Source organism: Phocoena phocoena, chromosome 11 (assembly GCF_963924675.1).
Source record: "Phocoena phocoena chromosome 11, mPhoPho1.1, whole genome shotgun sequence".
Classification (NCBI taxonomy): domain Eukaryota; kingdom Metazoa; phylum Chordata; class Mammalia; order Artiodactyla; family Phocoenidae; genus Phocoena; species Phocoena phocoena.
This window is the reverse complement of record NC_089229.1, coordinates 47314242-47342056: the sequence shown is the minus strand read 5'-3', so window position 1 is coordinate 47342056 and position 27815 is coordinate 47314242. Positions and strand designations below refer to the sequence as shown.

General features: G+C 40.1%; 2 protein-coding genes across 2 annotated transcripts; one reads left to right on the top strand and one right to left on the bottom strand.

Moving 5' to 3' along the window:
- The first annotated feature begins 180 nt into the window (after nucleotides 1-180).
- Nucleotides 181-18344, top strand: CCT2 (chaperonin containing TCP1 subunit 2). The gene is made up of 16 exons (XM_065888436.1): nucleotides 181-258; nucleotides 997-1071; nucleotides 1176-1241; nucleotides 2011-2122; nucleotides 2942-3018; nucleotides 3154-3266; nucleotides 4099-4301; nucleotides 5349-5449; nucleotides 5743-5870; nucleotides 7960-8063; nucleotides 11437-11556; nucleotides 11926-12054; nucleotides 12251-12354; nucleotides 12643-12742; nucleotides 14149-14290; nucleotides 18063-18344. Exons 1-16 carry the CDS (start codon nucleotides 256-258, stop codon nucleotides 18091-18093), a joined length of 1608 nt encoding a protein of 535 aa, XP_065744508.1. The 5' UTR covers nucleotides 181-255; the 3' UTR covers nucleotides 18094-18344.
- A 6136-nt stretch (nucleotides 18345-24480) lies between these two features.
- Nucleotides 24481-25320, bottom strand: LRRC10 (leucine rich repeat containing 10). The gene has a single exon (XM_065888314.1). The coding sequence runs from the start codon at nucleotides 25318-25320 to the stop codon at nucleotides 24481-24483; it is 840 nt and encodes a 279-aa protein (XP_065744386.1).
- Nucleotides 25321-27815: the final 2495 nt, after the last annotated feature.

Here is a 27815-nt window from a genome sequence, read left to right as displayed (position 1 = left end):
GCGGAGCGCCAGCCGAGGCCCCGCCCCTCCAGCGGGACGGGCAGCTTTTCCGAACCGCGGGGCTCCCCTCAAACGCTGTGCCCTCCCTTCCCCCAAGGGCGGTGCCAGGGCGAGCGGCGCGCCGGCCGGGGCTCCGCCCCCTGCGGCAGAGCGTGTGGCGTCACTTCCGGTCTCTCTTATTTCCGGCCTCTCTTTCCTCAGGCCTGGGGCGCGAGGTGGTGAGGAGGTGTCGTGAGTGCTGAACTCCTCGGAACCATGGTGAGTCTGGCCCTGTAGGCCCTTGCCCAGGGCCCGCCGTCCTCGGCCGTCCTCGGCCGTACTCGGCCGTCCTCCGCCGTCTGCTGCCTCATCTGTATCCCAGCGCCGCGGGCTCCCTGTGTCTGTCCCCGTGCCCGCCGCACGTGGCGCAGGCCGCGGCGTGTGGCCTGCGCCGGGCCCACAGGGGAGGCATGGGCCTGAAGGCCAGCACCTTGTTGTGACTCGCCCTCTCCACAGCCCCAGAACCTCGAGGCTCGGAGCTCACCCCAAGCGAAGAAATTTCTAGTGCACCGGGCGGGTCGGCGAGACGGGCTTCCCCCTCCCTCTCGGGGCGGGGCCTGGAGCGGCCAGAGGGCGAAGATGGCAGCGAGGCCGCAGCGTCCCCTCGTCCTCCTGGCGGTCGTTGTCGCGCGAGTGGCCTACCACCCCTGCCTGCCTTATCCTTAGTTTAAAATCATCTTTGCCATCTTTGGTCTGGCCATACTTACAGTCGATCTCTTTGGGGTAGAATTTTTATTCCTGAAACGCTTAGAGATCCAAAATGCAATGTCACCTAAGTCCCTCCTTCCGCTTTAAATAAATGCTCCGTTGATAGAGAGCTTCATTTGTTTAAAAAAGTACCCTGTGCTGTAAATTAATTTTCTCTTAGGTATCTACTTGTAAGTCTAGTGGAAGGCATCAAAGTATATGTGTTAAAGAATACTGGTATTCAAACTGAGTCTTGGTTTTCTTTTTTAGGCGTCCCTTTCCCTTGCACCTGTTAATATCTTCAAGGCTGGAGCTGATGAAGAGAGAGCAGAGACAGCTCGTCTGGTAAGATTTTATCTCATTCTTATAAAGATACAGTCGTTTTTTTGGTTTTTAAAAAATTTTAAGACTGTGAAGTTGATTTTGACCATCTCTGATTTTTATTCCAGTCTTCTTTTGTTGGTGCCATTGCTATTGGAGACTTGGTAAAGAGCACGTTGGGACCCAAGGGCATGGTAAGAAAAACAGGCAATTTAAATTTTTTAATGTTGTTTTAGAGCCATTAGAGATATAAAAACTTCTTTTGGATGCTTTGTTGTCTTTAAAACTTAACTATTAATTGTAAAAGTTAAGATATGGATATATACTCCTTACTGAAAATCAAAACAGAACCCATATGGCTAAAGTCCCCTTCGATCACTATCCCCAGTGCCACTCACCTCCCCAGTGGCAAACACTGTTACCATTTGGATATAAATCTAACCAATGTCTTTATTTTTATGTAGATGTACAGGTATTTTATGTATTATAAGATATTATTTTATATATTCTCCCTGTAATAGATAACATTGTTTTGTTATGTGATAGATATTATTTGTATGTACTTTTTCTGTAGCTTGGCTTTTTTAATTCCTTTCAGTATAAATAGATATACTGCCTCCTCTCACTGTCAAATAGTATTCTGTATCTTGCTTCTTTTATAGTTGGTATTTATTACTGTATTGTGAGGGACCGTTAGTTTGTGTTCATTGCTTTTGCTATTACAGTATCGGAACAGCCTTGTTCATTTCTCTCTGTTCTTCTGCTGTCTTTAGGGGTAGACAAAGGTTAGGACACCAAGGTTTGCTTTTGGGGGGAGTGTATGCAATGAAAAAATTTAAATGTATTCTGCCAAATAACCATCCAGAGTATTTACACATTAGCAATATATGAGAGTACTGATGAATCTGTGCGTTCTTCCAGATGTACTTACATCTTAACTTGAACCAAATATGTTCCTTTTAGGACAAAATTCTGTTAAGCAGTGGACGAGATGCTTCTCTTATGGTAACCAATGATGGTGCAACTATTTTAAAAAACATTGGTGTGGACAATCCAGCTGCTAAAGTTTTAGTTGGTGAGTCTGAGGATGACATTTTGTTAACATTTGCAAACAATTTTAAATAGGCTGTGTTGATTGTCCTTTCGATTCATTGATTATTTACTTTTTAATTGATTATTATCGTTATTAAAATGCAAGCTTCTCGATGTGGTATATATACACAATGGAATATTTCTCAGCCATAAAAAAGAATGAAATAAGGCCATTTTCAGCAACATGGATGGACCTAGAGATTATTGTACAAAGTGAAGTAAGTCAGAGAAAGACAAATACCACATACTATCACTTATATGTGGAATCAAATATGACACAAATGAACCTATCAATGAAACAGGAACAGACTCACATACAGAACAGACTTGTGGTTGCCAAGGGTGGAGGGGGAGGGATGGATTGGGAGTTTGGGATTAGCAGATGCAAACTATTATATATAGAATGGATAAACAACAAGGTCCTACTGTGTAGCATAGAGAATTATATTCAGTATTCTGTGTTAAACCATAATGGAAAAGAATATGAAAAAGAATATATATATGTGTACAACTGAACCACTTTGCCGTACAGCAGAAATTAGCACAGCATTGTAAGTCAGCTATACTTCAGTAAAATTTTTTTTAAAATACAGTCTTCTGGAGTGCCATGTACTTACTGATGGTAAAACTACTGTATTTCGGGCTGAAAAGTTCAAAGAATTTGTCAGGTGAGGAAACCTAGATAAGTGAAGTTTAGATTGGTAGTGGATATATTTGGAGAATTAGGTAAGCTACCAAGAAGTAATTTAAAAAGCAGAATCAAATGTAAGTGAGTTAATAACTAGCTTTTTTTTCCCCCTAGATATGTCAAGGGTTCAAGACGATGAAGTTGGTGATGGCACTACCTCTGTTACTGTTTTAGCAGCAGAATTACTAAGGGTAAGAATATCTGAGCAACTTCAACTTCGTCTTATTGGGGTTTTTTTGCTACTGTGGTTTTGAGTATCAGAAGTAATCAACTTCTTACTACAGATTTAGTATTCATGCTTGTTGTCTTCCACTGTTTATTAATAGGAAGCAGAATCTTTAATTGCAAAAAAGATTCATCCACAGACCATTATTGCGGGTTGGAGAGAAGCCACAAAGGCGGCAAGACAGGCTCTGTTGAATTCCGCAGTCGATCATGGGTCGGTATACCAAAACACTACTGTTTCAAACATTTAATGTTTAAATGTTCTTTTTGAAATAGTCAGTGCAGGAAGTCTAGAGAGCAGTGAAAAGCATACACAAACATGATTCTATTGGCTCATCCTGCCTCAATAAAACCCAGAAAAACCCCACCTTACCCCCCAGAGGTAGTAACTAAAGTTAAAGTTTGGGTTTCCAGGGTTTTTTTGCACGTATAATCATTGTATAGAGGGTTTTTTGGCCTCTTTAACCTAGTTGAATAACTAGAAAAGTTTCGAGGTGTCAGTGTTCTCTGTAATATTAGTTTTAGTAGAGGTATGCATTTGATTTTGTGACTGCTATAATTCACCTATCTATAATTGGAGATTTGTGTTTGGACAGTTTTTAGCTTTATAGTGTTGTGAAAGACTTGTTACTTTAGAAAGTAAGTATAATTGCTGTGTCCAAAGATATTTATGTATTTAAAGGCAATTTTATTTACCTTACAAGTAGTGCTCTAGAAAAAATTCATTAATTTACAGTCCCACTAGCTGTATAACAATGCCTCGTTTCCCATGTTCTTGAAATTTTTGTTTGCTTGTGTTTCTCTTTCGGTAGTTTGCCAGCTTGGTGGGGAAAATAGTATCCTTTAATTTGTATTTCATGATTACTGATAAGGTTTAATTTTTTTCATGGGACTTAGAGCCCTGACTGGTTGAGGTGAAAGTCTATTGACAAAAAAGTATCTGGATAAATTTTGAAAAGTAAAACGGGGTTGATAACTTCAGAGAAGCATTTTAAGAACCAGCCTGAGTTTTTTTGTTCGTTTTTTGTTTTGTTTTGCCTTTTTAGTTCTGACGAAGTTAAATTCCGTCAAGATTTAATGAACATTGCAGGAACAACATTATCCTCAAAACTTCTTACTCATCACAAAGACCACTTTACTAAGTTAGCTGTGGAAGCCGTTCTCAGACTGAAAGGCTCTGGTAATCTGGAGGCAATTCATGTCATCAAGAAGCTAGGAGGAAGTATGGTAGATTCCTATTTAGATGAAGGTATGTACATATTGAATACGGGAAAGGAAGCCTTGACCAGTTGTTGAAAGCTAAGTACTGAGTGAATCCACTTTTAGTTAGTCAGGACTAGTGACACTTTGCAAAGCCAGAAAACTTGTCTTTAAGGACACAAATCATATTGCAACCATTTTTGTCATCTTAATTCATTTGTTATATTGACAGTGTGCTTGATCTTCTCAAACTATCCCAGCATTTCTTTTGATAACCTCTAGGTTTTACTTTATACCATGAAGTAAGTTAGTCTCTAATAAAGAGAAGTAGTTGGCTTTGTTTTTTTGTTTTGTTTTTTGTTTTGTTTTGTTTTTGTGGTACACGGGCCTCTCACTGTTGTGGCCTCTCCCGTTGCGGAGCATAGGCTCCGGACGCGCGGGCTCAGTGGCCATGGCTCACGGGCCTAGCTGCTCCACGGCATGTGGGATCTTCTCGGACCGGGGCACGAACCCGTGTTCCCTGCATCGGCAGGCGGACTCTCAACCACTGCGCCACTAGGGAAGCTCTGAGTAGTTGTTTTTTTTTTTTTTACTAGAAGTCAGCTATTGTCAAATGGCACTTTTTCCAGGATTACATGTATTCTCTAGGAAGGGTTTGGGTAGGTCATACCAATTAGTTGGCAGGTGTTGAGAATATAGTTTCTGGTGTTCTTGAAGAGTGATAAATGAGTTAGCAGCTGCAATTTCCTTAATAATAGTATGTTTTGTTCTTAGAGTGTGGATTTTTCAAAGCATCTTCACAGTGTATTCACAAACGGTAGAAAGTGTAGGCATTCTATTCTACAGAGAAGGAAAAAATGGGGTAAATTGTGCTTTACAGTTTCTGCTCTACCAGTTAGTGATTTGGAGTCTGCAAAAATGCATGTTGTTTGTCTCTGTTTCACAGGAGTAACAATTCTGAAAATATTCTTGATTGAATTTATATGTAAGGGCTGTATAGCATTTCTAAAAGAGTAATTTGATACAGCAGATTACCTTAAAAGATTTATTAACACAGCCTTGAAATATTTAATACAATACTATCCTTATATTGTAGGCTTTCTGTTGGATAAAAAAATTGGAGTAAATCAACCAAAGCGAATTGAAAATGCTAAAATTCTTATTGCAAATACTGGTATGGATACAGACAAAATTAAGGTACGTTAAACTACATTTCTTGGAATTCTGATTGCTAGCTGCTGTAAACTTGGGCTGGTAATCAGTTGCACTAATGAAAACCCTTACAGCGTTTATATACATTTGAATGTACATTTATTCTTATATAGTTTCTTAGCTTCTGATTTTATATATATAAATATGTTTATATTGTACACATGCATACACACATGCACACATAGTTTTTGGTGTATTTACATTAAAAAGTTTAAATATGCTATGAAACTTGCGAGTAAGGAAGGTGACGCTATTTTTTATGATTTCCTTTGTCTTAGATATTTGGTTCCCGGGTAAGAGTTGATTCTACAGCAAAAGTTGCCGAAATTGAACATGCAGAAAAGGAAAAAATGAAGGAGAAAGTTGAACGTATTCTTAAGCATGGGATAAATTGCTTTATTAACAGGTCTGTGTATGCTTGTGCTAACAGTATTTATAATAATCCAAGAAAGGATTGTTTTCTGCAAAGATTTAGGAAAATTCTTTTATATTGAATTTAGTTATTTAGGAAGTGTTTTTTTCCAAATGTAAATAAAATTGTACAGCAAGGCATTTGCCTTACAATGATTTTCGTGAAAATGTATGTTAATATACTTTATTAAACTTTTTTGTGTCAACAAAAACAGTTTTCTGGTTTGGCAGTTACATTATTAGTTTGGGCTGTAGTATACCTGTATTTGGAAGAGAGATTTAATTCCACATTAAATGATGGGGGTTTGAAGTAGGAAAAAGCTAATGGTAGCATAGGAATAAAACAAGGATGAAGAGGTAAAAAGTATTAAGAGTTTTAGTGCTTATCTTCAATTTGTGTGAAGAAAATATGTATAAACCTTCCCCATGTATTCTTAATATTCAGTATCTAAGGTTTTTATGGATTATTTTGAATGGAGAAAAATACCAAGAGAAACAGGGCATTTCAGTGAAAAGGCAGTAGTTAACTTTGAGAGAGATTTACCATTGGATGGAAAATAATTGTTTTAAGCCAAATGTATGTGGGCTTTTAGAAGTTAGTTACTAGGGACTTCCCTGGTGGTACAGTGGTTGGGAATCCGCCTGCCAATGCAGGGAACAAGGGTTCGAGCCCTGGTCTGGGAAGATCCCACATGCGGCGGACCAGCTAAGCCCGTGTGGCACAACTACTGAGCCTGTGCTCTAGAGCCCATGACCCACAACTACTGAGCCCATGCACCTAGAGCCCGTGCTCCGCAACAAAAGAAGCCACCACAATGAGAAGCCTGTGCACCGCAATGAAGAGTAGCCGCTGCTCGCCGCAACTAGAGAAAGCCTGCGTGCAGCAACAAGACCCAACGCAGCCAAAAATAAATAAAATAAATAAATTAAAGAAAAAAAGCTAGTTTCTAAACTTCTATGAGATCTATGATTCTGATAAGGCACATTTTGCTTAGCCGTGCTTTATACTAGTTATGAAATTTTTTTCTTCGGCTTTTTTTAAGTTACAAACTTTTAAACAGATGTCCTTTTTACTCCTGTTGTATGAGTAACACTTGCTCATTTTGGGAGGTTTGAAAGTATAAAGAAGGAACAGAATTCTCCCAGAAATTCTTTTATTAAGTTGATTCGTGGTGTGTGTGTATGTTGTTTCAATTCTTCATTTAGTTGTGATCATATGGTATAAACTTTTATAACATGCTTTTTTTAACCTAACAGTATATATATTTTACTTAAAATTACAAATTTTTCATAATTGGTAAGTTGAGATTTACACAAACACTCTCTTCACAGGCATTGGAAAGTTTTCTACATAAAAATTCTTACATATATCTTCATTTAATTAATACCTGAATTTTCTTGCTGTAGATTCTCAGGAGTAGAATCAAAGCATATAAACATAGATAAGAGTTTTGTCTTGGTTTTTTACTAAATTTATTTTTTTAATTTATTTATTTTTGGCTGCGTTGGGTCTTGTTGCTGCGCGCGGGCTTTCTGTAGTTGGTGAGCGGGGGCTACTCTTCGTTGCGGTGCGTGGGCTTCTCATTGTGGTGGCTTCTCTTGTTGTGGAGCACAGGCTCTAGGCGTGCGGGCTTCAGTAGTTGTGGCTTGTGGGCTCTAGAGCACAGGCTCACCAGTTGTGGCACATGGGCTTAGTTGTTCTGCGGCATGTCGGATCGTCCTGGACCAGGGCTTGAACCCGTGTCCCCTGCATTGGCAGGCGGATTCTTAACCACTGCGCCACCAGGGGAGCCCATAGATACAGGTTTTGATGCACTACTGCTAAATTGCTTTTCAGAATTATTGGTTCATTTTATACTGTCAATGGCAATATATAAAACAATACCCATTTTCAGTACTAACATGGATGCACTAGTATAATTTATAAAGTATTATACAATAATAAGTAAGAAATGTTATCTTGTTCTAATTTGCATTTCTTTGATTACTGGTGAGGTAAAAATATTTTCATGTCTTTTAGTCTAATGTATTTTATCTTGTGAAGTAACCACTTTGAACAATATTTTTTTATATTTTATTTATAGGCAATTAATTTATAATTATCCTGAACAGCTCTTTGGTGCTGCTGGTGTTATGGCTATTGAGCATGCAGATTTTGCAGGTGTGGAACGCCTCGCTCTTGTCACAGGTATGGGAAAAAGGCATTAATTTCTAACATAATAATTACTCTTGGATTTACTGAGTGTTAGTGTATTTAACTCATTGCTAAGAGGACAAAGAGATTCCCTTAAGGATCCTAGAATCTGAAATCTGACATACTTTTTGATATCTTTACATTATTTTTAATATACCAAGTTAAATGCCAGCTTCACCATAGGTGTAGGTTTATTTTTCCCTTTTTTTTTTTCTCGGTCCGCGGGCCTCTCACTGTTGTGGCCTCTCCCTTTGCGGAGCACAGTCTCCAGATGCGCAGGCCCAGCGGCCATGGCTCATGGGCCCAGCCACTCTGTGACATGTGGAATCTTCCTGGACCGGGGCACGAACCCGTGTCCCCTGCATCGGCAGGCGGACTCTCAACCACTGTGCCACCAGGGTAGCCCCTGTGTTGTTTTAAAGATACTGTCTTTTCTCACAAACCCACAGGACCACTGTTCTAAACGTAGTCTAAATAAACTGAAGCTTAAAAAAAGGAGTCTTTTTTTTGTTTTTTGTTTCTTTTGGCTGTGTCGGGTCTTAGTTGCAGTATGCTGGATCTTTGTTGTGGCACGCGGGCTTCTCTTCATTAATGGAGTGCAGTTTAGTTGGTCTGCAGCGTGTGGGATCTCAGTTCCCCAACCACGGAACGAGCCCACGTCCCCTGTGTTGAAAGGCGGATTCTTAACCACTGAACCACCAGGGAAGTCCCAAGAAAAGGAGTCTTAAGTCTTACCTAGTTTATTCATTTAATTTTAGTGCTAAGTGAGTAGTTGAATGCTTTGTGCCCTGTGTGATAGTGCAGTTGGAATAGTAACCTTTATTGAACATTTAACTATATGCCAGACAGTGGGTCAAATACTTAAGCATTACTTCTGTTAATTTTTTTAAATTTATGAAAGTAATAAACGTTGAATAAGTGTGGAACATTCCAGCAACGTATGATGAAAAGTAGTTTACTCCAGTATCCTTCAGTAGAGGTATATGAGTTTTATAATCCCAGTATAGACTAGAAAGTGTGTCTACAGGTATGTCTACATCAAAGAGACACAGAGTGCAGTTGTTCACTTAAATTTGTTCTAGTAATGGTTTTTAAAGTAACCTCTAAACAGCCCTTGAAAACTAAGTATAACAGTCTTTATCCTCTAACTTTCAGGCGCTTGAAAATGAATGAATAGGCTGGAAAGTTGGCTTGCTATCTGGCAGTGAGAATTAAGGAGAGTGGGGTTTTAGATGTAAAGCCACTAGGAACATCAGATTCAGTTCAGAACTGCTCTGTGTATTAGAAGAAATTAAATTATACTAAGTAGATGGTAGGATTGGTCTCATTTCAAAATAACTTCTTAAGCCATTTTTAATAATTTGAGAAGCATAGTGTTCTGACCTAAAAAGAGACATTTTACTTTCATTAATTGGAAATGGGTTTACCTGATTTAAAAGTTATTACAGGGGCTTCCCTGGTGGCGCAGTGGTTGAGGGTCCGCCTGCCGATGCAGGGGACACGGGTTCATGCCCCGGTCCGGGAAGATCCCACATGCCGCGGAGCAGCTGGGACTGTGAGCCATGGCCGCTGAGCCTGCGCGTCCGGAGCCTGTGCTCCGCAACGGGAGAGGCCACAAAAGTGAGAGGCCCACGTACCGCAAAAAAAAAAAAAAAAAAGTTATTACATACTTGATGCTTAAGGTAATAAAACTTATGATGCTCATGTTTACTTAATTCTTCCCTTAATGCAACAGAATTAAAGACATGACATAAGAACTGTGAATGATACAGCACATTCATGGGATAAGTTGATATCATAAGGACTTGATAACATGAAATTGCCACATACACTCAGGAGAAAATTAACTGCACCAAGCACACCAAACTGTATGGCTGTGAAGTAGACTCCATGGTGGCTCCCATCCTTAGTAACATCTGTTGTCAAGATGTGTGAAATTGCTTCTTGCAAATGTCTAGAAATATTTTGTAAGCAGATGCACATGAATGAGTGTAGGATAAGTGAAAATTCTCATAAGCCAAATTGGTCTCATTTGGGGGATATGATGTCCCGAACACCTATCGTGTCTCACATCTAGATACAATGCAGTCTCAGGAATTTGCCAACCACAAGTAAGAAGAGCTTCAACTATACAGATATGAGTATAAATTAGTGGAGTTGGGAAGACCACAGTCCCTTTTATAAATTAATTGTAAAATAGAAATAAAGCATCAGTTATTCAGCAGATTTATCAGTAAGGTGTAGGGAAAGGGGTTGGTTGATGATTGAGGGAATCTATTAAAAGAGAGAGTAATGAACTAGAGAAAAGGATTTAATTTTATTTATATATTTTTTGGCCAAGCCGCGTGGCATAAGTTACCCGATCAGGGATTGAACCCATACCCCCTGCAGTGGAATTGCAGAGTCTTAACCACTGGACTGCCAGGGAAGTCTGAGAAAAGGATTTTAAAATTGAAACCTAACTTTTGCTTAATTAAGAACCAGGAAAGGAAGTGTTTATAGCATGGAAGATGGAGGGAAAATAAGAATAAAAATAATACCTAAGGAATAAAATGAAATTAGTTTTTTTTTTTTTTTTTTTTGTGGTACGCGGACCTCTCACTTGTGGCCTCTCCCTTTGCAGAGCACAGGCTCTGGACGCGCAGGCCCAGCGGCCATGGCTCACGGGCCTAGCCGCTCCGTGGCATGTAGGATCTTCCCGGACCAGGGCACGAACCCGTGTCCCCTGCATCGGCAGGCAGACTCTCAACCATTGCGCCACCAGGGAAGCCTGAATTTAGTTTTTTGACTTCTCCTTAAGTTTGCTCTGGGAAATCCTCAGTATACATTTCCCCTTTTTTCTAGGCCCAAGTGCTCACTATTTTAAGCAGTTCCTAGTGTCAGTACATCTGTTGATATAATAAGATTAGTCAAATATTTTCACGTTTTGTTTTGGGATATTGGATCATAAGAGTACTGGTCTTTTATATTGAATTCAGAAGAGAATCTGAATTTAAATTCAGGCTTAAAGGTAAATGTCAGAATCTCAATTGAGGTGGTATTATTGCACAGTGTGTCCATATAGGTCTGAAGCCAGATTGCTTGTATTTGAATTTCAGCTTCATATTTGTTCAAACTATGTAACCTTGGATAAGAAACTAAACATTTCTTTGCCTCAGTTTACCACTTCTAAATGGGGTGATAAATGAAGCCTGTCTTATTAGGGTTGTTGTGTAGATTAAATAATTAGTTTGTATGAATTGCTTCAGAGTGCTTGGTGTATAGTAAGCAGTCAACTTAAACATTGTGTTTTCTGTTCATTACTGCTTGTTAGAAAACAAATTTTAAACCTGTTACGCATTTAATTAATGTATATTTTTGTTCATAGGTGGTGAAATTGCATCTACCTTTGACCACCCAGAACTAGTGAAGCTTGGAAGTTGCAAACTTATTGAGGAAGTCATGATTGGAGAAGACAAACTGATTCACTTTTCTGGGGTAGCCCTTGGTGAGGGATTATGTAGATCCTGGTTTAGGTTCCTAAATCTTTAGTAGCCTCTTTTGAAGTGAAAGAAACAGTTACTAGTTACTATAGTTACTAGAATGTATGTCTTAGTTCCTGAGAAATTCTAATTTCAATCTCTTGAGGGCAGCCTCATGTTAACTTTGTGTTTGTGAACAGTGCATATTCAATATAGTTGTTTTAGATAGCTTAGAACTGTTAGGAGTGTGGATTGCTAGCAAAGAGAAGGTAGCAATGGAAGACATGTCAGCTTTCAAAACCGAGTATAACCTATATAAGTAATAGAAGGCAAACTTTTATGTTTTATAACTAAGTGTTCACTGTGACATAATATTATTATTTTTTTAACTTTAGGTGAGGCTTGCACCATTGTTCTGCGTGGTGCCACTCAACAAATTTTAGATGAAGCAGAAAGATCTTTGCATGATGCTCTTTGTGTTCTTGCCCAAACTGTGAAAGATTCTAGAACAGTTTATGGAGGAGGTAAGCATTTGAAAAATATTGAACATATTTTATTTCTTGAAGTGTAGTAGTGGCTTTGGCTTTAATGTTTCTTATAGGAACTTCATATTGTTTTCGCACTTAATAGTTATTGCTTAATATATCTTAAGGGAGGTCTAATTTAGTGTCTGGGAGACAGCTAAGCATAATGATATGTTCTTGGATTTTTAATCTGTAGGCTGTTCTGAGATGCTGATGGCTCATGCTGTAACACAGCTTGCAAGTAGAACACCAGGCAAAGAAGCCGTTGCAATGGAGTCTTATGCTAAAGCACTGAGAATGGTAAGTTAATGAAAAAGAGAGTCTTGAATTTAAATTTTGTAGGTATTGATGGTTTTTAAATGAATCCATTCTTCTCTCTTGGGCAGAAAATACTTAAATTTCTTGGCTTTAAGAATTGGTTCACACTGCTTAAATTTGATTTTGGAGTTTATCCTCTTTATGAGCAGTAATTAAAAGGAAGCAGGTTTTACGTTGTCTCTAAATGTATAATTTTAGAAAGCTTTTCTTATAGTTAGTAAATTAACTTTCTTTTAGTAGAATAGTTACCATGTCTTCTTCACTTCACAGTTGCCAACTATCATAGCTGATAATGCAGGCTATGACAGTGCAGATCTGGTGGCACAGCTTCGAGCAGCCCATAGTGAAGGCAATACAACTGCTGGACTGGGTAAGAAATTAATTGGGACCATGTGGTCTTTTTTTTTTTTTGGCTGCGTTGGGTCTATGTTGCTGTGCGTGGGCTTACTCTAGTTGCAGCAAGTGAGGGCTACCTTTTGTTGATGTGCACAGGCTTCTCTTGTTGCAGAGCACAGGCTTAGGTACATGGGCTCAGTAGTTACGGCACATGGGCTTAGTTGCTCCGTGACATGTGGGATCTTCCCGGACCAGGGCTCGAACCCGTGTCCCCTGCGTTGGCAGGTGGATTCTTCACCACTGCGCCACCAGGGAAGCTCTTGTGGTAGTTGTTCAGAGTAACTCTTGACCAGGTTCTTTTATTTTTTTTTGTTTTTTAAAAATGATGAATTCTCATAACCATATAAAAGATTCCTGTGACCCTTGCCTTTATAGCCGTTATACATTCTAGAAAAACGTTTAACTTCATAATCTCTACACTGTCAAAATTTTATTATTCCCTAAGGGGGGGTGTAACATTAGTTAGAAGATTTTTAACTTGTTTGTTATGTAACGACCATAGGATTTAAGTATATAAAAACAGTACTTACGTTCTCAAATGAGTGTAAACTGTACTGTATCTCTTAAAATCAGTATTAACTCCTAATCTCACAGTAAACTTATTCTGGGACATTCTTTTTTTTTTTATTGCGGTACGCGGGCCTCTCACTGCTGTGGTCTCTCCCGTTGCGGAGCACAGGCTCCAGACGCGCAGGCTGAGCGGCCATGGCTCACAGGCCCAGCCGCTCCACGGCATGTGGGATCCTCCCGGACCAGGGGAAGAACCCGTGTCCCCGGCATCAGCAGGTGGACTCTCAAGCACTGTGCCACCAGGGGAGCCCTATTCTGAGACATTCAGATCTCTGTTACATAACATAAAAATGGCCAAAAAGAGGACTTAATTCAGATTGGAAAATTTCCCAGCAAAATGTCTAGGACATAAAAGGAACAATTTTAGAGGGTAGATAGTCCTGCCACTGGACAAGAGAGAGGTTAAGGAATAATCTGTCAGAAAATGAAGGGGGATTCTAATAAGAAAAGTAGATGACTTCTAAATTCTCTTCTAGTTCTTAAGAATCCATGGTGTGTTCATTGATGAGCAAATTTTCTGCAGTTTTATTTGTAGATAGAGAAAGATGGGTGATACAGTGTTGTGTATAAATTTTTCATTATTTGACATAGTTACTCTCTATTGATACAGACGATCAGTAGTTGACCTTCCAGTTTTCTAAAAGACTTTCCTTGAGTGATAGTCTGATGAGAACGCTCTAACTAAATTGAGTAGTTAGTTGTAATCTTATTTTTTATAAGTCAGGATTAATTTTGTGACAACATTAGATATGTTTTGTAACATCATTAGATATGTTAAGATTAGTTGTTTATTCAGTAAATACTTTCCAGATATGAAGGAAGGTACCATTGGAGATATGGCAATGCTGGGTATAACAGAAAGTTTCCAAGTGAAGCGACAAGTTCTTTTAAGTGCAGCTGAAGCAGCAGAGGTGATTCTACGTGTGGACAACATCATCAAGGCAGCACCAAGGTATCATAACACTTTAAAGAACATTTCTTAGGAAAAATTAACATGGAAACAAAAATAGGTATATTTTTGATAATTGTAGTTGATGGGAAGTGGAGCCATTTTGTTTAGATAACAGTATTTTGCAAGTTATTTAAAATATGTAATCACACAACTCTTAGATTTAAGCCAGAAAAGCTTAGGTGGGGAGAAGGGTGTGGTAACACAGGGTAGCCCTCAAGATTGAAAGGGCACATAAAGAGCCAGGCTTGGGAAGGTCAGAAACCAGAGAACTTGGGGGTGGGCATGTAGTAGTAAGAACTGATGTCTGTTTACCAGGATGAGTTGGGTTCAGTCATTTTCTGTCCTGGGTACACTTTTTCATATATACATTCTTAAGCACATAATATGCAGAGTTCCCTACATGTTCCTATTCCAGCAGTATTTGTTTTTTCTTTTTTCTTTTGGCCGTGCCGTGTGGCATGCGGGGTCTTAGTTCCTTGAGGCTTCGCCCCCTGCAGTGGAAGCGTGGAGTCTTAACCACTGGACCGCCAGGGAAGTCCCTCCAGCAGCTTTTCTGAGATGAAAATTCTTTTAAAAACTCATTCACACAAAAATGATTAAGTGGCAAGAGAAATCTTAACATTGAAGATTCAGTTAATAATTTTAATTAATTAAGTTAACTACTAATTGCTAATTAGTAGTTACAAAAACCATTTATTTTACCTGTTAGTGGAAGTTCAGGGAGAGGGAAGGGGATGGTGGCTTGGACCAGTAGATAGAGGTGAAGGTGGTGAGAAGTGATTGATAATAGATCTATTTTTGAAGGTAGAGCCGGCAGAATTTGATGATGGGTTGGATATAAGGTCTGTGATGAAAGGGATTGGATAATTCAAGGGTGTTTGGGGCGGGGGGAGTGTCTTATAAGGTTTTTATTCAGAGTGCCTTAATAATTGCCACATTTCTCTGATACGTTAAACACACTTCCATTTCTTCAAGGATAGAAAGAAAAAAAGAACAATTCTAAATAAATTTCATCAGAAAAATCTGAACTGTGGTTTTTTTTTCTTTGCGGTACGCGGGCCTCTCACTGTCGTGGCCTCTCCCGTTGCGGAGCACAGGCTCCAGAGGCGCAGGCTCAGCAGCCATGGCCTACGGGCCTAGCCGCTCCACGGCATGTGGGATCTTCCCGGACCGGGGCACGAACCTGTGTCCCCTGCATCAGCAGGTGGACTCTCAACCACTGCGCCACCAGGGAAGCCCTGAATTGTGTTTTAACATGACAGTATTAAACATTTTTAGTTCAGGAATAAAACATGGAAATTCCCAGCAAACAAAACAACAGTTACAAACCAAAAAAAAAAGAAAAAAGAGTACTGGGGCCCGTAATTCAAGGTTTTTGTTGAGAAAAATAAGAGTTTCTCTTAGGTGGAGGAAGACTTTGGGAGGGAAGATGGGGGTTTTCCGTTTTTGGACATTTGAGATGTCTGTTGAGAAAGCGGTTAGTTGGATAGTTGAGTCTGTAGTTCAGGGGAGAAGTTTGAGCTGTAGTTATAAATTTAGGAGTTGTACGTGTTATATAAGGCCATGAGACTGATTGAGTCCCCAAGAGAGTGAATGTAGCTAAAGAAGGGAAAGGGTTCTTTTTTAAGACTGAGTGCTTGAGAATTCCAGTAATAAGTTTGGGAAGATTCAGAGCAACCATCAAGGGTCACTAAGAAGGATTGTGAAGTATAGGTAATTATTAAACTGGATGATGGATACATGAGGATTCATTATACAACCTCTACTTTATACATACTTTTGAAATTTCCCATAATACAAAATGCTAAGGTTATGGGGGTGCGGGATGCCACTGAGATAGGAGGAAAACCAAGGGACTGTGTGTCCCAGAAGCCAAATTAAGGAAGTATTTGGGGAAGAGGAGTGGTCAACTGCCAAGATGATGCAAATAGGTCGAGTAAGATAAGGACTGAAAATTGATCCTAAAAATTCGATTCAGCAACAGAGGTCGGTGGTAGTCTTAACGAGGAGTTTTAGTGGAATAGATGGGGCAGAAGTCTGAAGTAAATTCGATAGAGGCTGGGAAAAGAGGAGTTGGAGGAAATGTACGTAGACTGCTTCTTCGGGGAGTGTATTGTGAATGGGAGTCGAGAAGTGGGATAGTAGCCAGAGGAGGTATGGGTCATTACTGTGACAATTCAGTGTGTGTAAGTGGGAGCAGTTTCATAGAGAGGAATGATCGATGCAGAAGAGGGGTGCAGTCCACCAGCAGCTGCTGGATCTGGAGAACAGAGGAGGACAGGAGGGAAGTAGCAATGTTATTAGGAAAGTATGCCCTAAGTGGACTAAGTTCTTTGTGCAGAATCCTGCAGCACTCCTTTCATTGGCTCTCTTCTATGAATGGCAACTATCTTACTATTAAAGGAAGGAAAGAGTAGAAAATAATGATTTGGATGTGGAGAGAAAGGCTGAAACGCTATTCAAATCTGTAGTGAGTGGAAAGGACTGGGCTGAAAAATCTAGATTCTCTGCTCCTGGTATTGGGAGGATAGGATAATAAGGAGCACTCATACTTTGAAATGGAAAAATAGTGAGAGAAGGAAAAGTTGACACAGTTTTCCTGGAAGCAGTGCCGCCAAAGGTGGTTAAATACAGTTACAGTGTCTGATGTCTTCTAGCAGAATGATAGCAAAAGGAAACTGAGTTCTATAAGTAAAATTTTCTGACTTGGGAGCAAGGTCGCATAGCTGCACCCACCCTCAGAAATCTTTGTTATACCTTAGTACCTTCAACCACATTCGAAATATAAACTATAGTACCTCGTTTGATCTGATATCACTTGTTTTCAAAGTTTAAGTGTCTCTTTTAAATATATTAGAAATTTGCGTAATTTGCAGTAAAGAGACATGAGTAATTTTGTTTAACTCAGCCTTCCCAAATGTACTGGGCTATGCACTTCTTTTCAAACTCATTATTAACCTCCAGGGAATTAATTTTTCAGATCAGTGCTTTGTGACAGCTGCTTGATAACTTTTTCTATATTGACATCCTTGGGTCATACTCCTATCAGCTACCGAGGTTGGAAGGTTTATACTGTATGATCCCAGTATGCTGTACTCTCTGGATCTGTTTTTATGCCTTTTCTGCCTCTCAAGTGTTGTGCTTGCCTCTAGAAGCAGTATTTCCACAGTCGTTAAGTAAAAAATTTCACTAGTATCCCTACCACGCCCCCTTCCTGATTCACTATGTATGGTCACCAGAAAATAAAAGTTTTAACATCACAGATGTGAGAGGTACTGTTGGCATACTTTAGTGAATTACCTAACCCCATCACCAGCTTATCTATTGGCATTTGTTTTTGTTCATTTAGAATAGTGATCCAGAGGTTTTAATGTAGAAACCCCAAAGCCTTGTCATTTTACAACTTCTGATTGAGAGAACCATCTTTGACTAATTTAGTAAAATTCACTAAAGTATTGGTTAAAAACATGAATTAACCATTTTCTGGAGAATACATATTTGGTAAGTAGGTTGTTTGGATGAGAAGCTGAGAACTGCTGAATACCTACAGGCCTTCACATTCCACAGATTTTTCCTGTCCTCTTACTAATATAATAATTAAGGGATGTTAATTGTGAGGTAGAAACATTCTGTTTATACATTTAAAATTGGTTTTAGTAAAAGTAGGATTATAGCTGTGTTTGTATTTAATATAGACCTTTGGTTACAATCATGCTTTTCATTGTCACCGTTGCCTTTGTTTTCTTAACTGTACGTTTTATGATTCTTGCAGGAAACGTGTCCCTGATCACCTCCCCTGTTAAGCATTCCCACATGCTCTTGAGCTCTGGAGCAGTTCATAGTAAAGTTGTGTTTGAAAGACCTTGACCTCCTGAAAGAAGACTATAGAATTGAAGTTTACCTGTGGCTGTTATATCCTTAAGATTTGGACATTTAACTGACCTTCTATTTTAACATGGGTCTAATTTATTTGCTATTTCATTTTCCATAAAATTCAGTTGATTTAAGAGTTCATTTCTCATACTGTGCATCAAAATAAAAATTTGAACAGTTACCTAGTTCTTACCTGACTTTAGTGATTTGTATCCCGTTTTAACTGCTTAATGGGAGTGAATGATTATAGTTTCAGTGTAGAGTTTCCAGCTTAACTAATGATTGATGTTACACATTTTTGAAAAAAATTATCCTGATTAATGTAAGTCCAAGTGAGATGTGATAAACTTACATTAATCTTTTGATTCTCAATCATACATAACATTTATTAACCATTTTGTTTTGTGAAAGTACCATATACTTTAGTACTCTTCTACTTTTCTATAGTCTTAAGTACTGTCTCTTACATAGGAAAAAATTTATGGTGGCTTCTGTTACTTCAAGGTGAAAGATACTTTAAATGTTGGTAGCTACAAGCTGCTTCAGGCACCTCTTTTTATAGGGTATGGATATAGTTAGACGTAAGCATTGTTGTTTGTTGTTTTGTTAGCGTTTCTTGTTTTTGTTTTTGGCAAATGGATCCTAGATAGAGTGTAAGTATGTGCTGAGTTTGATGGTTTAAATGTGAATTTAGATTTGGAGGTTATTGAGTTGTCAGTATACAGCAGAATGCACAAGAAATTAAACAAAAACCCAGCAGTAGTTTTTACTGAGTATCTCTGCTAGCATCATGGAGAGAGATTTTATTTGCACAGAGGAGTGAAAGTGTTTTCAAAGAAACACTGATAAACCAGCCTGTTCTGTTTTTGTCCAGAAGTGTGTCTCAGCATTTTAATACTACTTTGTATAAGCTATGAAAACTGGAAAAATTTGCTTTTTGTTGTGATAATAGCTTATATCCTCCAACGTTCACATAAAGGAGAAACTTCTGAGATCATCAGAGAATTATACAGATTTTTACTTTTTTCACTTTTAGAAACATAGCAGTATGTTTGCTATGTAATTTTTTAAAGTACTTTATCACACATCATAACATCAGTGTTCAGCCCACAACTCAGGTAGGTGGAACAGTTGAGCATATCATGATCTAGAAAATGTGCAGAGGTTTCAGTGGGAGAGGTAAGTGGGTTTAAACATTTATCCTGAGGGACCAGGTAGCTTGGAGTAGGATTTTAATCTAAAGTGTATTTGGGCTCATATTCTCCAAAGGTCTTAAAAAGGATACACCAGTAAATATTAAAGTTAATCTAAAAAGAGGTAGAAATGTGGGAGCTTAATTGTATATCCAAGAATACACCCATGCTTCTTTTCCTCTGAATTCATATCCTTTGAAGCCTTTATAGATCTTTTCATCATAGGCCTAGAATATCCCGAGTTCACAAGTTACAAAGTTTTTTCCATATCAGAGGTAAAGTACCAACCTAGGGCCCTCTAATTCCTGTAAGAGTTTTAAGGTGGAGTTTTTTTAAACTCAGAAACAGTTATGTAAGCAGTAAGTTTTTATTTTTGCAAGGCTTTTGTGACATAGAAATGGAGATTTTTATAATGTACGTTAACAGTTAACTGTAGAAATTGTCTAAGTGCTTAGAATTTTTAAATCCATTTTAGTAGCCTTCTGTTTTTCTTTGAAGAAGGATAATATGTGTGCTGGTTTTTCTTTTACTCTCCTCAAGTCAGAATCCATTCTTTGCCTGCTTGGAGGCCATGGGACTTATCCTTGCTAACTGCCTCACAGCTCCCTGTGGACTGGTTTCCTGTGGTTTAATTCAGGAGGCTCTGGTAGGATTTGGGGAGAGGGAATTGGTATTTTCTTCCTGGTTTTGCTCTTTGTCTCTGGAATTGGCTGCATCCCTGGGAGACCTACCAGTATAGCTCTCTGGGCAAGCCCTCTTTTCATGACTCAGCTCTTACTGCATTTTGGTAACATTTCTGTTCCCACTTTCACTCAGCCTTATGGGTGGGGCTGGCGGCTGCTGTGACTCATGCCAAATACAATCACTTGTATTACCCTGATCTTGCTCCCCTTAATTCTGTTTAGTAACAGTTCCTTTGTGAAAAGTCTCTTTGTAAATCGTTTGAGGTGAATGCATTTTCTTGTCAGGACCCTGACTCATAGAACTCAATAGAATACTTTGTATGAAATTCTTTTCCGAAGTCTGCCTTGTCTTGTACCTACTCTGGTGTTTTAGAGTATTACTAGAGCAGAAATGTAAAGAGGACTTAACCTTTTTTTAATCATAGTATTATTGTAGAATGTTGTTGATTCCCAATATGAATAAAGAGTAAAGGTTTTAAAATTCTGAGTGGTACATAACACCTCTTTCAAAGAGGTATTGAAAAGACTATATATATAAATCTACACAAGACCCTGAGGATAGTGCCTGACCTACAGTAGTGCTCCGTAAGTGTCAGTGTGTCCCCCTGTCCTGTGGCCTTGGTGCAGGATAAAATCTCCAAAATTCAGGGCTTCCCTGGTGGCGCAGTGGTTGGGGGTCCGCCTGCCAGTGCGGGGGACGCGGGTTCGTGCCCTGGTCTGGGGTGATTCCACATGCCGTGGAGCGGCTGGGCCCGTGAGCCATGGCCGCTGGGCCTGCGCGTCTGGAGCCTGTGCTTTTCAACAGGAGAGGCCACAACAGTGAGAGGCCCCCGTACCGCAAAAAAAAAAAAAAAAAAAAAAAAAAAAAAAAAATCTCCAAAATTCAAGTAATGTGGTCGAATTATACCAGCCACTGGGGATTCAAAGATAAATATCTCCTGTTTCGTGTTCTCAGAAGTGGACAGTCCAGAAAGGGGGAAAAGCGTGTAAACTTGTTTTTTAATGGCATTAATATTCTTTCTAAGATAGAGTACAAGGTGTATCTTTTTTTTTTTACAGTGGCAAAGGCAGTAAATTATCTAGCAGACACACACGTGTCTTCAGTCTCATGTCTCTTGCCCTCATGACACGAATGGGTTTAGTGCCAAGGAATAGTCTCACATTTTCATGTACTTTGGTGATTTTGCAAATTCTAGCATAACAGGCAGAGGGCAAAGTATATTCGTTTAGGTGTTTAAAAAAATGAATCCTTGGTAATCTTATCTGTGTTTTCCTGTATATGTAAACCAGAATTGTTTGACCACTTTGCAGTTATATTTCTTATATTCAAGACTAGAGATAATATTGAAAATTTTACTGAGAAAAAGCTTTTTTTGTTTAATTGCTACTTACGTTTTTTTGCTTCAAACAAGGAGTTATACTGATTGTACGATAAATATAAGTATTGTACTGCCATGGTATAACACTTAGTAAAAGAATATGTTAAGTAAACATTAGCCATCACCTGCCAATCACTGTTCCATGCACTTCATACACAGTAATTTGTTTAAACCTGACAGGGCCCTGAGAGGCAGAAACTGTTACCACCTTACTGATGAGAAAACTGAGGCACACAGGTAGGTAACTGACCAGTAAATGTACAAAGGTAGAATGTGATCTCAGGTAGTTTGAAGCACCATGCTCTTAACCATCGTAGTACACTGCCTCCAGGTTACTGTGTGTAGGATATGGGCTTTTAGTTAAAAGTTGAGTAATTGATTTTTAGAGTGCAAGCTGACTTTTCAAGTGTGAAATTGCAAACTTAGTATTGTTTTAGGACAAAAACAAACCTTGGGAATGTCCTTAGAATCCACGTTAAAGATTTTAGTTGGCATCATTCATATTTTTTAAAATATATATATATAACTCCTTTAGATTATTGGAGCACTTTTTTTTTTATTTTTGGCTGTGTTGGGTCTTCGTTTCTGTGCGAGGGCTTTCTCTAGTTGCGGCAAGCAGGGTCCACTCTTCATTGCGGTGCACAGGCCTCTCACTGTCACGGTCCCCCGTTGCGGACCACAGCCTCCAGACGCGCACGCTCAGTAGCTGTGGCTCACTGGTCTAGTTGCTCCGCAGCATGTGAGATCCTCCCAGACCAGGGCTCGAACCCGTGTCCCCTGCATTGGCAGGCAGATTCTCAACCACTGCGCCACCAGGGAAGCCCCGGCATCATTAATATTTGTGGAAGCTAAAATCCTACATAAACTTCTGGAAGAGATTTTCCTCTGATGCACTTTGGGTTTCAGGACTTTTAAAAGTAAAAACGTTGGGGATTCCCTGGTGGTCCAGTGGTTAAGACTCGGCGCTATCACTGCCATGGCCTGGGTTCAATCCCTGGTCGGGGAACTAAGATTTTCGCAGGTCGTGTGGTGCACCAAAGAAAAAGAAGTTAACTTTTGGTGCTTCAGCATTTTTCCCTTTTTAAGTTTATAATTACGTTAGAATTTCAAGAAAACATCAGAGGGTTATGGAAATGTAAATATGCATTTACATAGTCAATTTATAAAATTGATTGAAATCCTATAGTGAAAACTTGGACAGCAAAATTCATGGTGAACACTTAACCATGTTGTTTAAGAAGTGTTTATTTGTTGTGTATTGATTATTTTAGAACAAAACAGTTTAATTTTGTGTCAGAATGTTTATAATTTGATATCTGTTTCAGACTAGTTAGCTCATTAGATGAAAATTCTGTAGGTCAGTAGCTACAGCTTATGGCTTCCTTGGAAAAGGTGGGCCCCGTAATCTTAGGAGGGGGAAGAGAGGGTCAAAAGAAAATCATAGCCATTGTGAAGGATGAGCTGTGATACAGCTCAGGAGGCAGTCTTGTTGGCAGAAAGTTTCTGTTATCAACTGAGTATAGTGTAATTGCAGTCATTAGGAGTGAGTAAATAGACTAAATCCTAGCTGTCTAATAGAAATCTGGACTCATTATTAAAGGAGTTAAGTATTTGACAATTTAGTGATTAAAAGGACCCTTTAGCAGTCTGATCAATGGGTTGTAGATACTCTACAGACTGGGGGGTGGTGACAGGAAGAGATTATGTGAAACCATGAAACTTTTTCTTCCTCTGATTTAGCAAGAAATAATTGTGGTAGGAAAACATGAAAATAGTCTGCTGTATAATGTCATTTTAGAACCAAACTTTGCTGGGTTAAGATGCTTTTATGGCAAAAGTACTTTTTAAAAGCTAAATTCAGTATGTTTTAGTTAAGATGGCACTTTTGTGTCCTTGACTACTGAAAGGGTTCAAGAACATAAAGGATTGTGTTATTAAACTACCCACTGACAGCAGTTTGTTTAAAATTGATGTATTCATGGGGAGAAGAAAAGGTCATGATTAACATACTTCAGAGAAATAGCGGCCTGACTACCTAGGTTTATACACCGACCATCAAAAGATTTTATCTACAAAAATCAAACCAGAGCAGGGCAGAGATACTGAGGCTGAAGAGGCAGACACTTCCTATATATACCACAACCTGCAATTCCAATTTCCAAATGCTTGTTGCAAACGAACAGATTTCTCACATACAACTTTTAACCTAATATGATTCTGGAAATGTGGTCCCTGCACGGCAAGAGATTCAATTCAATTCTGGTTCATTATGTGAGTAAACAGGAGGGCTCTGCTCCACAGAGGCAGCCATTCGCAACGAGGCTTGATTTTGATGTGACCGCACTGCCAAGGAGAGGTTCTGTTTTCTAGATGACTTTCAGCATTGCCAGTGACGGTCTACAGGTGGGTCAAGGAAAATGAGCGAAATCAGCATGAACCACTGTCAAGTTTTAAAGTGGCAGCTGGATTCCACCAGGAGGCATTCCCAGCAGGGGTGTCTTCTCAGCAGCCACTAAATTTCAGGGGAAAAGCTTCATCTTGAGCCTTTGCAACAACGAAGAGTCTGAATCAGACTGACTAGGTAGACATGTCATTTTTAAGTGGCCTGAATCGGTAATGTCTTCTTACCATTTATGGTCATTCATAGTAAGAAAATACATCCTGCAAAGGGGTGGAGACAGGCCCCCTGAACTTTTAGATGAGCTCTGTAACAAATACCTTGTTTGAGGGGCTCATTGGCCTCATGACCAGCCACTCCTGGAGACTGGAGGAGGCCAAAGGGTCCCAGCCTTTCTTGCTCTTAAGTGTTTCAAAATACCTGCTCGGAGAGGCTGATTTTCTTGCAAAGAAGTTGTCATGCCACCTATAACAATTTCTTCTGGGAGAGATGTTGGCCTTGAGTATTTTCTTCTTGGTGTGAGGTAGGCATTTCATCTGACTATTCCATTTTCCACTGGCAGAGCTGCCCCACCTGTCCTGGAGCAGTCCTTTGCATTCTAATGGAGAGGTCTCCAGAAGATGCTGGAGTTGGGTCCTTGGCATTGACCTACACCTGAAGCTTCTCAGGAGTTGCTAGGTGGAAGTAGAGGAGGCAGGGCAGGCACTTGTGCCTCCTGGCTTTCCTGCCTGGCCAGTGCGTAGCACCTGGCTTTTCTGGGGTCAGGCTCTGGGGTCTCCTCCGCCCATCTTCCCACGCGACGCACCCCTTTGGCTACCTTGGGCGCATTCCTGCAAGGATTGTGGTCATAGATGACCAGCTTCAGGCTTGACAGGTGGGCCAGGCTGGGGAAGTAGCGGATGCTGTTCCAGTCCACATCGATCACCTCCAGGGAAGGCATGTGAAGCAGCACAGGGGGGAAGTCTGTCAGCAGGTTGCCTGAGAGCCAGATGGTCCTCAGCTCCCGGAGGCGCCGGAGCCGGCCTGGCAGCAGACGCAGGGCGTTGCAGCCAGCATGCAGAGTCTTAAGGAGACTCAGCTCACACACCACATCCGGCAGCTGGGTGAGGTAATTGGCCTCGACCCACAGGGTCTGGAGATTCTGGAGCAGGCTCAGCTCACCGGGGAGGTCGCAGAGTTTGTTGTTGCCCAGGTAGAGGATGCAGAGCTGTTTCAAGGTACATACTACCTGGGGCAGAGCCTTGAAGTTGTTGAAATCCAGGGCCAGGATCTGCAGATTTTGCAGCTGCCCCAGCTCCGGAGGCAGGCTGTTGAGGCGATTGTCACTCAGGTAGAGCTTGGCGAGCTGCTGGAAGGAGCACACGTGCACGGGGAAGCGACGGAGCATGTTCCCGCTCAGATCCACCGTCTTGTCCAGCGGCATCTCCTGGAGGTCTCTGACCATGTAGTTCTGGCAGTGGTCAGCCGGGACGAAGGCCGCGAGGGCCCTGATGGTGTTCCCCATGGCAAGCCGCAGCCTGCCGACCCTGGGGCTGCTGCCTCTGCCCTGAGGCCTGTCCTCCCCTCTCTTTATAACCTGGGGATTGCGTGACAGAAGCCAGTCACTGCAACAGAGAGAAGTGCTCCTGATAGCAACTTGAGTGTTGGGTGACAGGCAGGGTCCTGGAGGCGGGGTCTCACATACTTGCTTTCAGTCACCTAAGCCCCAGTCCTCTTTATCTACATTTTTTTGTTTGTTTGTTTCAAACGGAGAATAGCTTCACTGTTTTTTCTAATGATAAAACGTTGAGACATTACATAAAGGTGGAAAAGAAGACAGTGAGAACAACCATAGTTACACCCACCAGGGATAAACACTGTAAACGTTTTATTTAACAGATGTCCTCCAGCCTTTTGCTACACGTAATCAATTTGTTTAAAAAAACATACACTGTTTAGGAGTCTTGTTTTTTATCAGAACATATGGACATATTTTTATGTTTGCAGGTATCATGCAGTTATTTTAAACACCTGCAAAGCATTCCATTCTCTGGATGCACTGTAATTTAAACAGGTCTCTGTTGTTGGGCATCTAGGTTGCTTACAACGTGTCGCTCTTATAAATATCCTTGTACGTACAGTGTGAGCAGTTATCCACTAATTTCTTTAGGAAATGTCCTTAGAAGTGTTACTGGGTCAAAGATATGCATCCTTTAAAGGCTTTTCGTTGGTAGTGTCTCCCCCCTAACCCCACCAGATCTGAACGAGTGTATACGCTCCACAAATGTCCGTTTTCTTATTTCTTCATTCTTACCAGTTAGTAGTTTTCTACACTTAAAAAAATTTGCCTTTGACAAAAGACAAGTAGAAAAACAGAAGAAAGAGAAGAGGAAAACCAGCCTTCTAATAAAGCTTAAGTAAATGAGGGTGTATTCCTACAATGTGTCTGTGTGGGATGTGGCTCACTGCCTCTCAAAGGTTTGAGCTTCCTTCCATAGAGCTGAGTTACTGTGGGAAGAAGCTGTCCATCTGGGACATTTCCTAGTACTAGTCTAGGGCAGTCAGGCTAGTTCTGGCCAATGGAAAGTGAGCAGAAGTGGTATAAAACATTTCTAGGCCTGATTCATCTAGAACAAACCTCACCTTCCTCCACACACTTTCCCCATCTAATACCCAGGGTGACCTTAGAAGCCACCGAGTACGTGGAAGTCATATGTTGAAGTCCTGGGTATCCTGGATATCTGAATAAGTGCTAGGGTCAGAACACCTCCCCTCCCACACGCTCTACCACCAGTTGGATTTAGGTAAATGAGAAACTTCAATTGTGTTAAGTGTGGAGATCTGGGGGCTTATCTCTTAACTTATCTTAATGAATAGAGCAGTTGTTAAAAATAAGGAGATAAGTCCTTATATACTGATGTGCAAAGATATTAAGGATAAATAAAGGGCAAAAAAACAAGTTTCAGAACTCTTTTTTTACCATTCCATCTGGGGAAAAATACACATATCTTGCATATGCCTAAAAGTATCTGTAAGACAAAACAGTGATTATCTCTGGGGAATCTGCCTGAAGGTTTGGGGGTGATAGGAATGCTGACTCTTCCATTTACACCCTCTTGTATTGTTTGATTTTTTTTAAAGCTATGTACATATATTACTTTCAAAAACTCTATTCCAAAAGAAACGGATTGTTTCCATTTCCAGAAAAAAATGGGTTTCCATTTCTAGCAGCCTGCCTGCTGTCTGGATAGAGTGCCAGGTTTGAGGGGAAGGCTTCATGCACCATTTAGCCTCCTCCAGTGCCTTTACTGCTAAATTGCTTATAATAGACTGAACAGAGCAATACAGGAGCATTCCATGTGAATGGCCATTCTACAGAGCTATTTGGCAGTGTGACATCACTACCCGCCTTCTTTCTTCTCAGTCATGACTAAAGCCAGTGTCCTTGGACTTTCTAAACATTGAATGTCAAGGGCTTATCTTAAGCCCTCTCCTTGCTTTGCTGATTTGTCCTGTAATAACTAGCCTCTCAACAGGTACTGTGCTTTGGCTCTATATTTAGCATGGTCAGTGGTGACCACAAATGGTCATGGAGCTGCTGCCCTGATGTCCCTAAAAATGATAACAATAATAATGATTGCTACCCATTATTATTTATAACTAAGTGCTAAGCACTGAACTTGTGCTTTACATATACTGTCTCTCCTCAAAACTCCTGCCAGGTAAATATTTTTTATCCTCAATTTTCAGATGAGAAAACTGAGGCTTAGAGAGGTTTAAGAATAACATCAAATATTTATTGAGCACCTGTTGTGTTCTAGATGCAGGGAATCTGGTGGCTAACAAGATAGGATCCTGATCTCACAGAGTATACAGTTCTATCAGAGTGGAGTTAGGTCACACCAGTTGACAAACTACCCTCACACACACTTCCACTCAGCACTTTAATGCCAACCCCTAAATATGAGCAGGTGGCTAAGGATAACCACACATGAGACAAGCTGCCTCCGTGAGAGGTGG

Excerpts from the sequence above, each read along its gene's own strand:
- CCT2 (XM_065888436.1), top strand. Across the intron at positions 8,064-11,436 it reads ACGCCTCGCTCTTGTCACAG|GTGGTGAAATTGCATCTACC; the intron begins GTATGGGAAAAA and ends TTTTGTTCATAG. Across the intron at positions 14,291-18,062 it reads ATCATCAAGGCAGCACCAAG|GAAACGTGTCCCTGATCACC; the intron begins GTATCATAACAC and ends TGATTCTTGCAG.
- LRRC10 (XM_065888314.1), bottom strand. The coding sequence starts at position 25,320 with ATGGGGAACACCATCAGGGCCCTCGCGGCCTTCGTCCCGGCTGACCAC.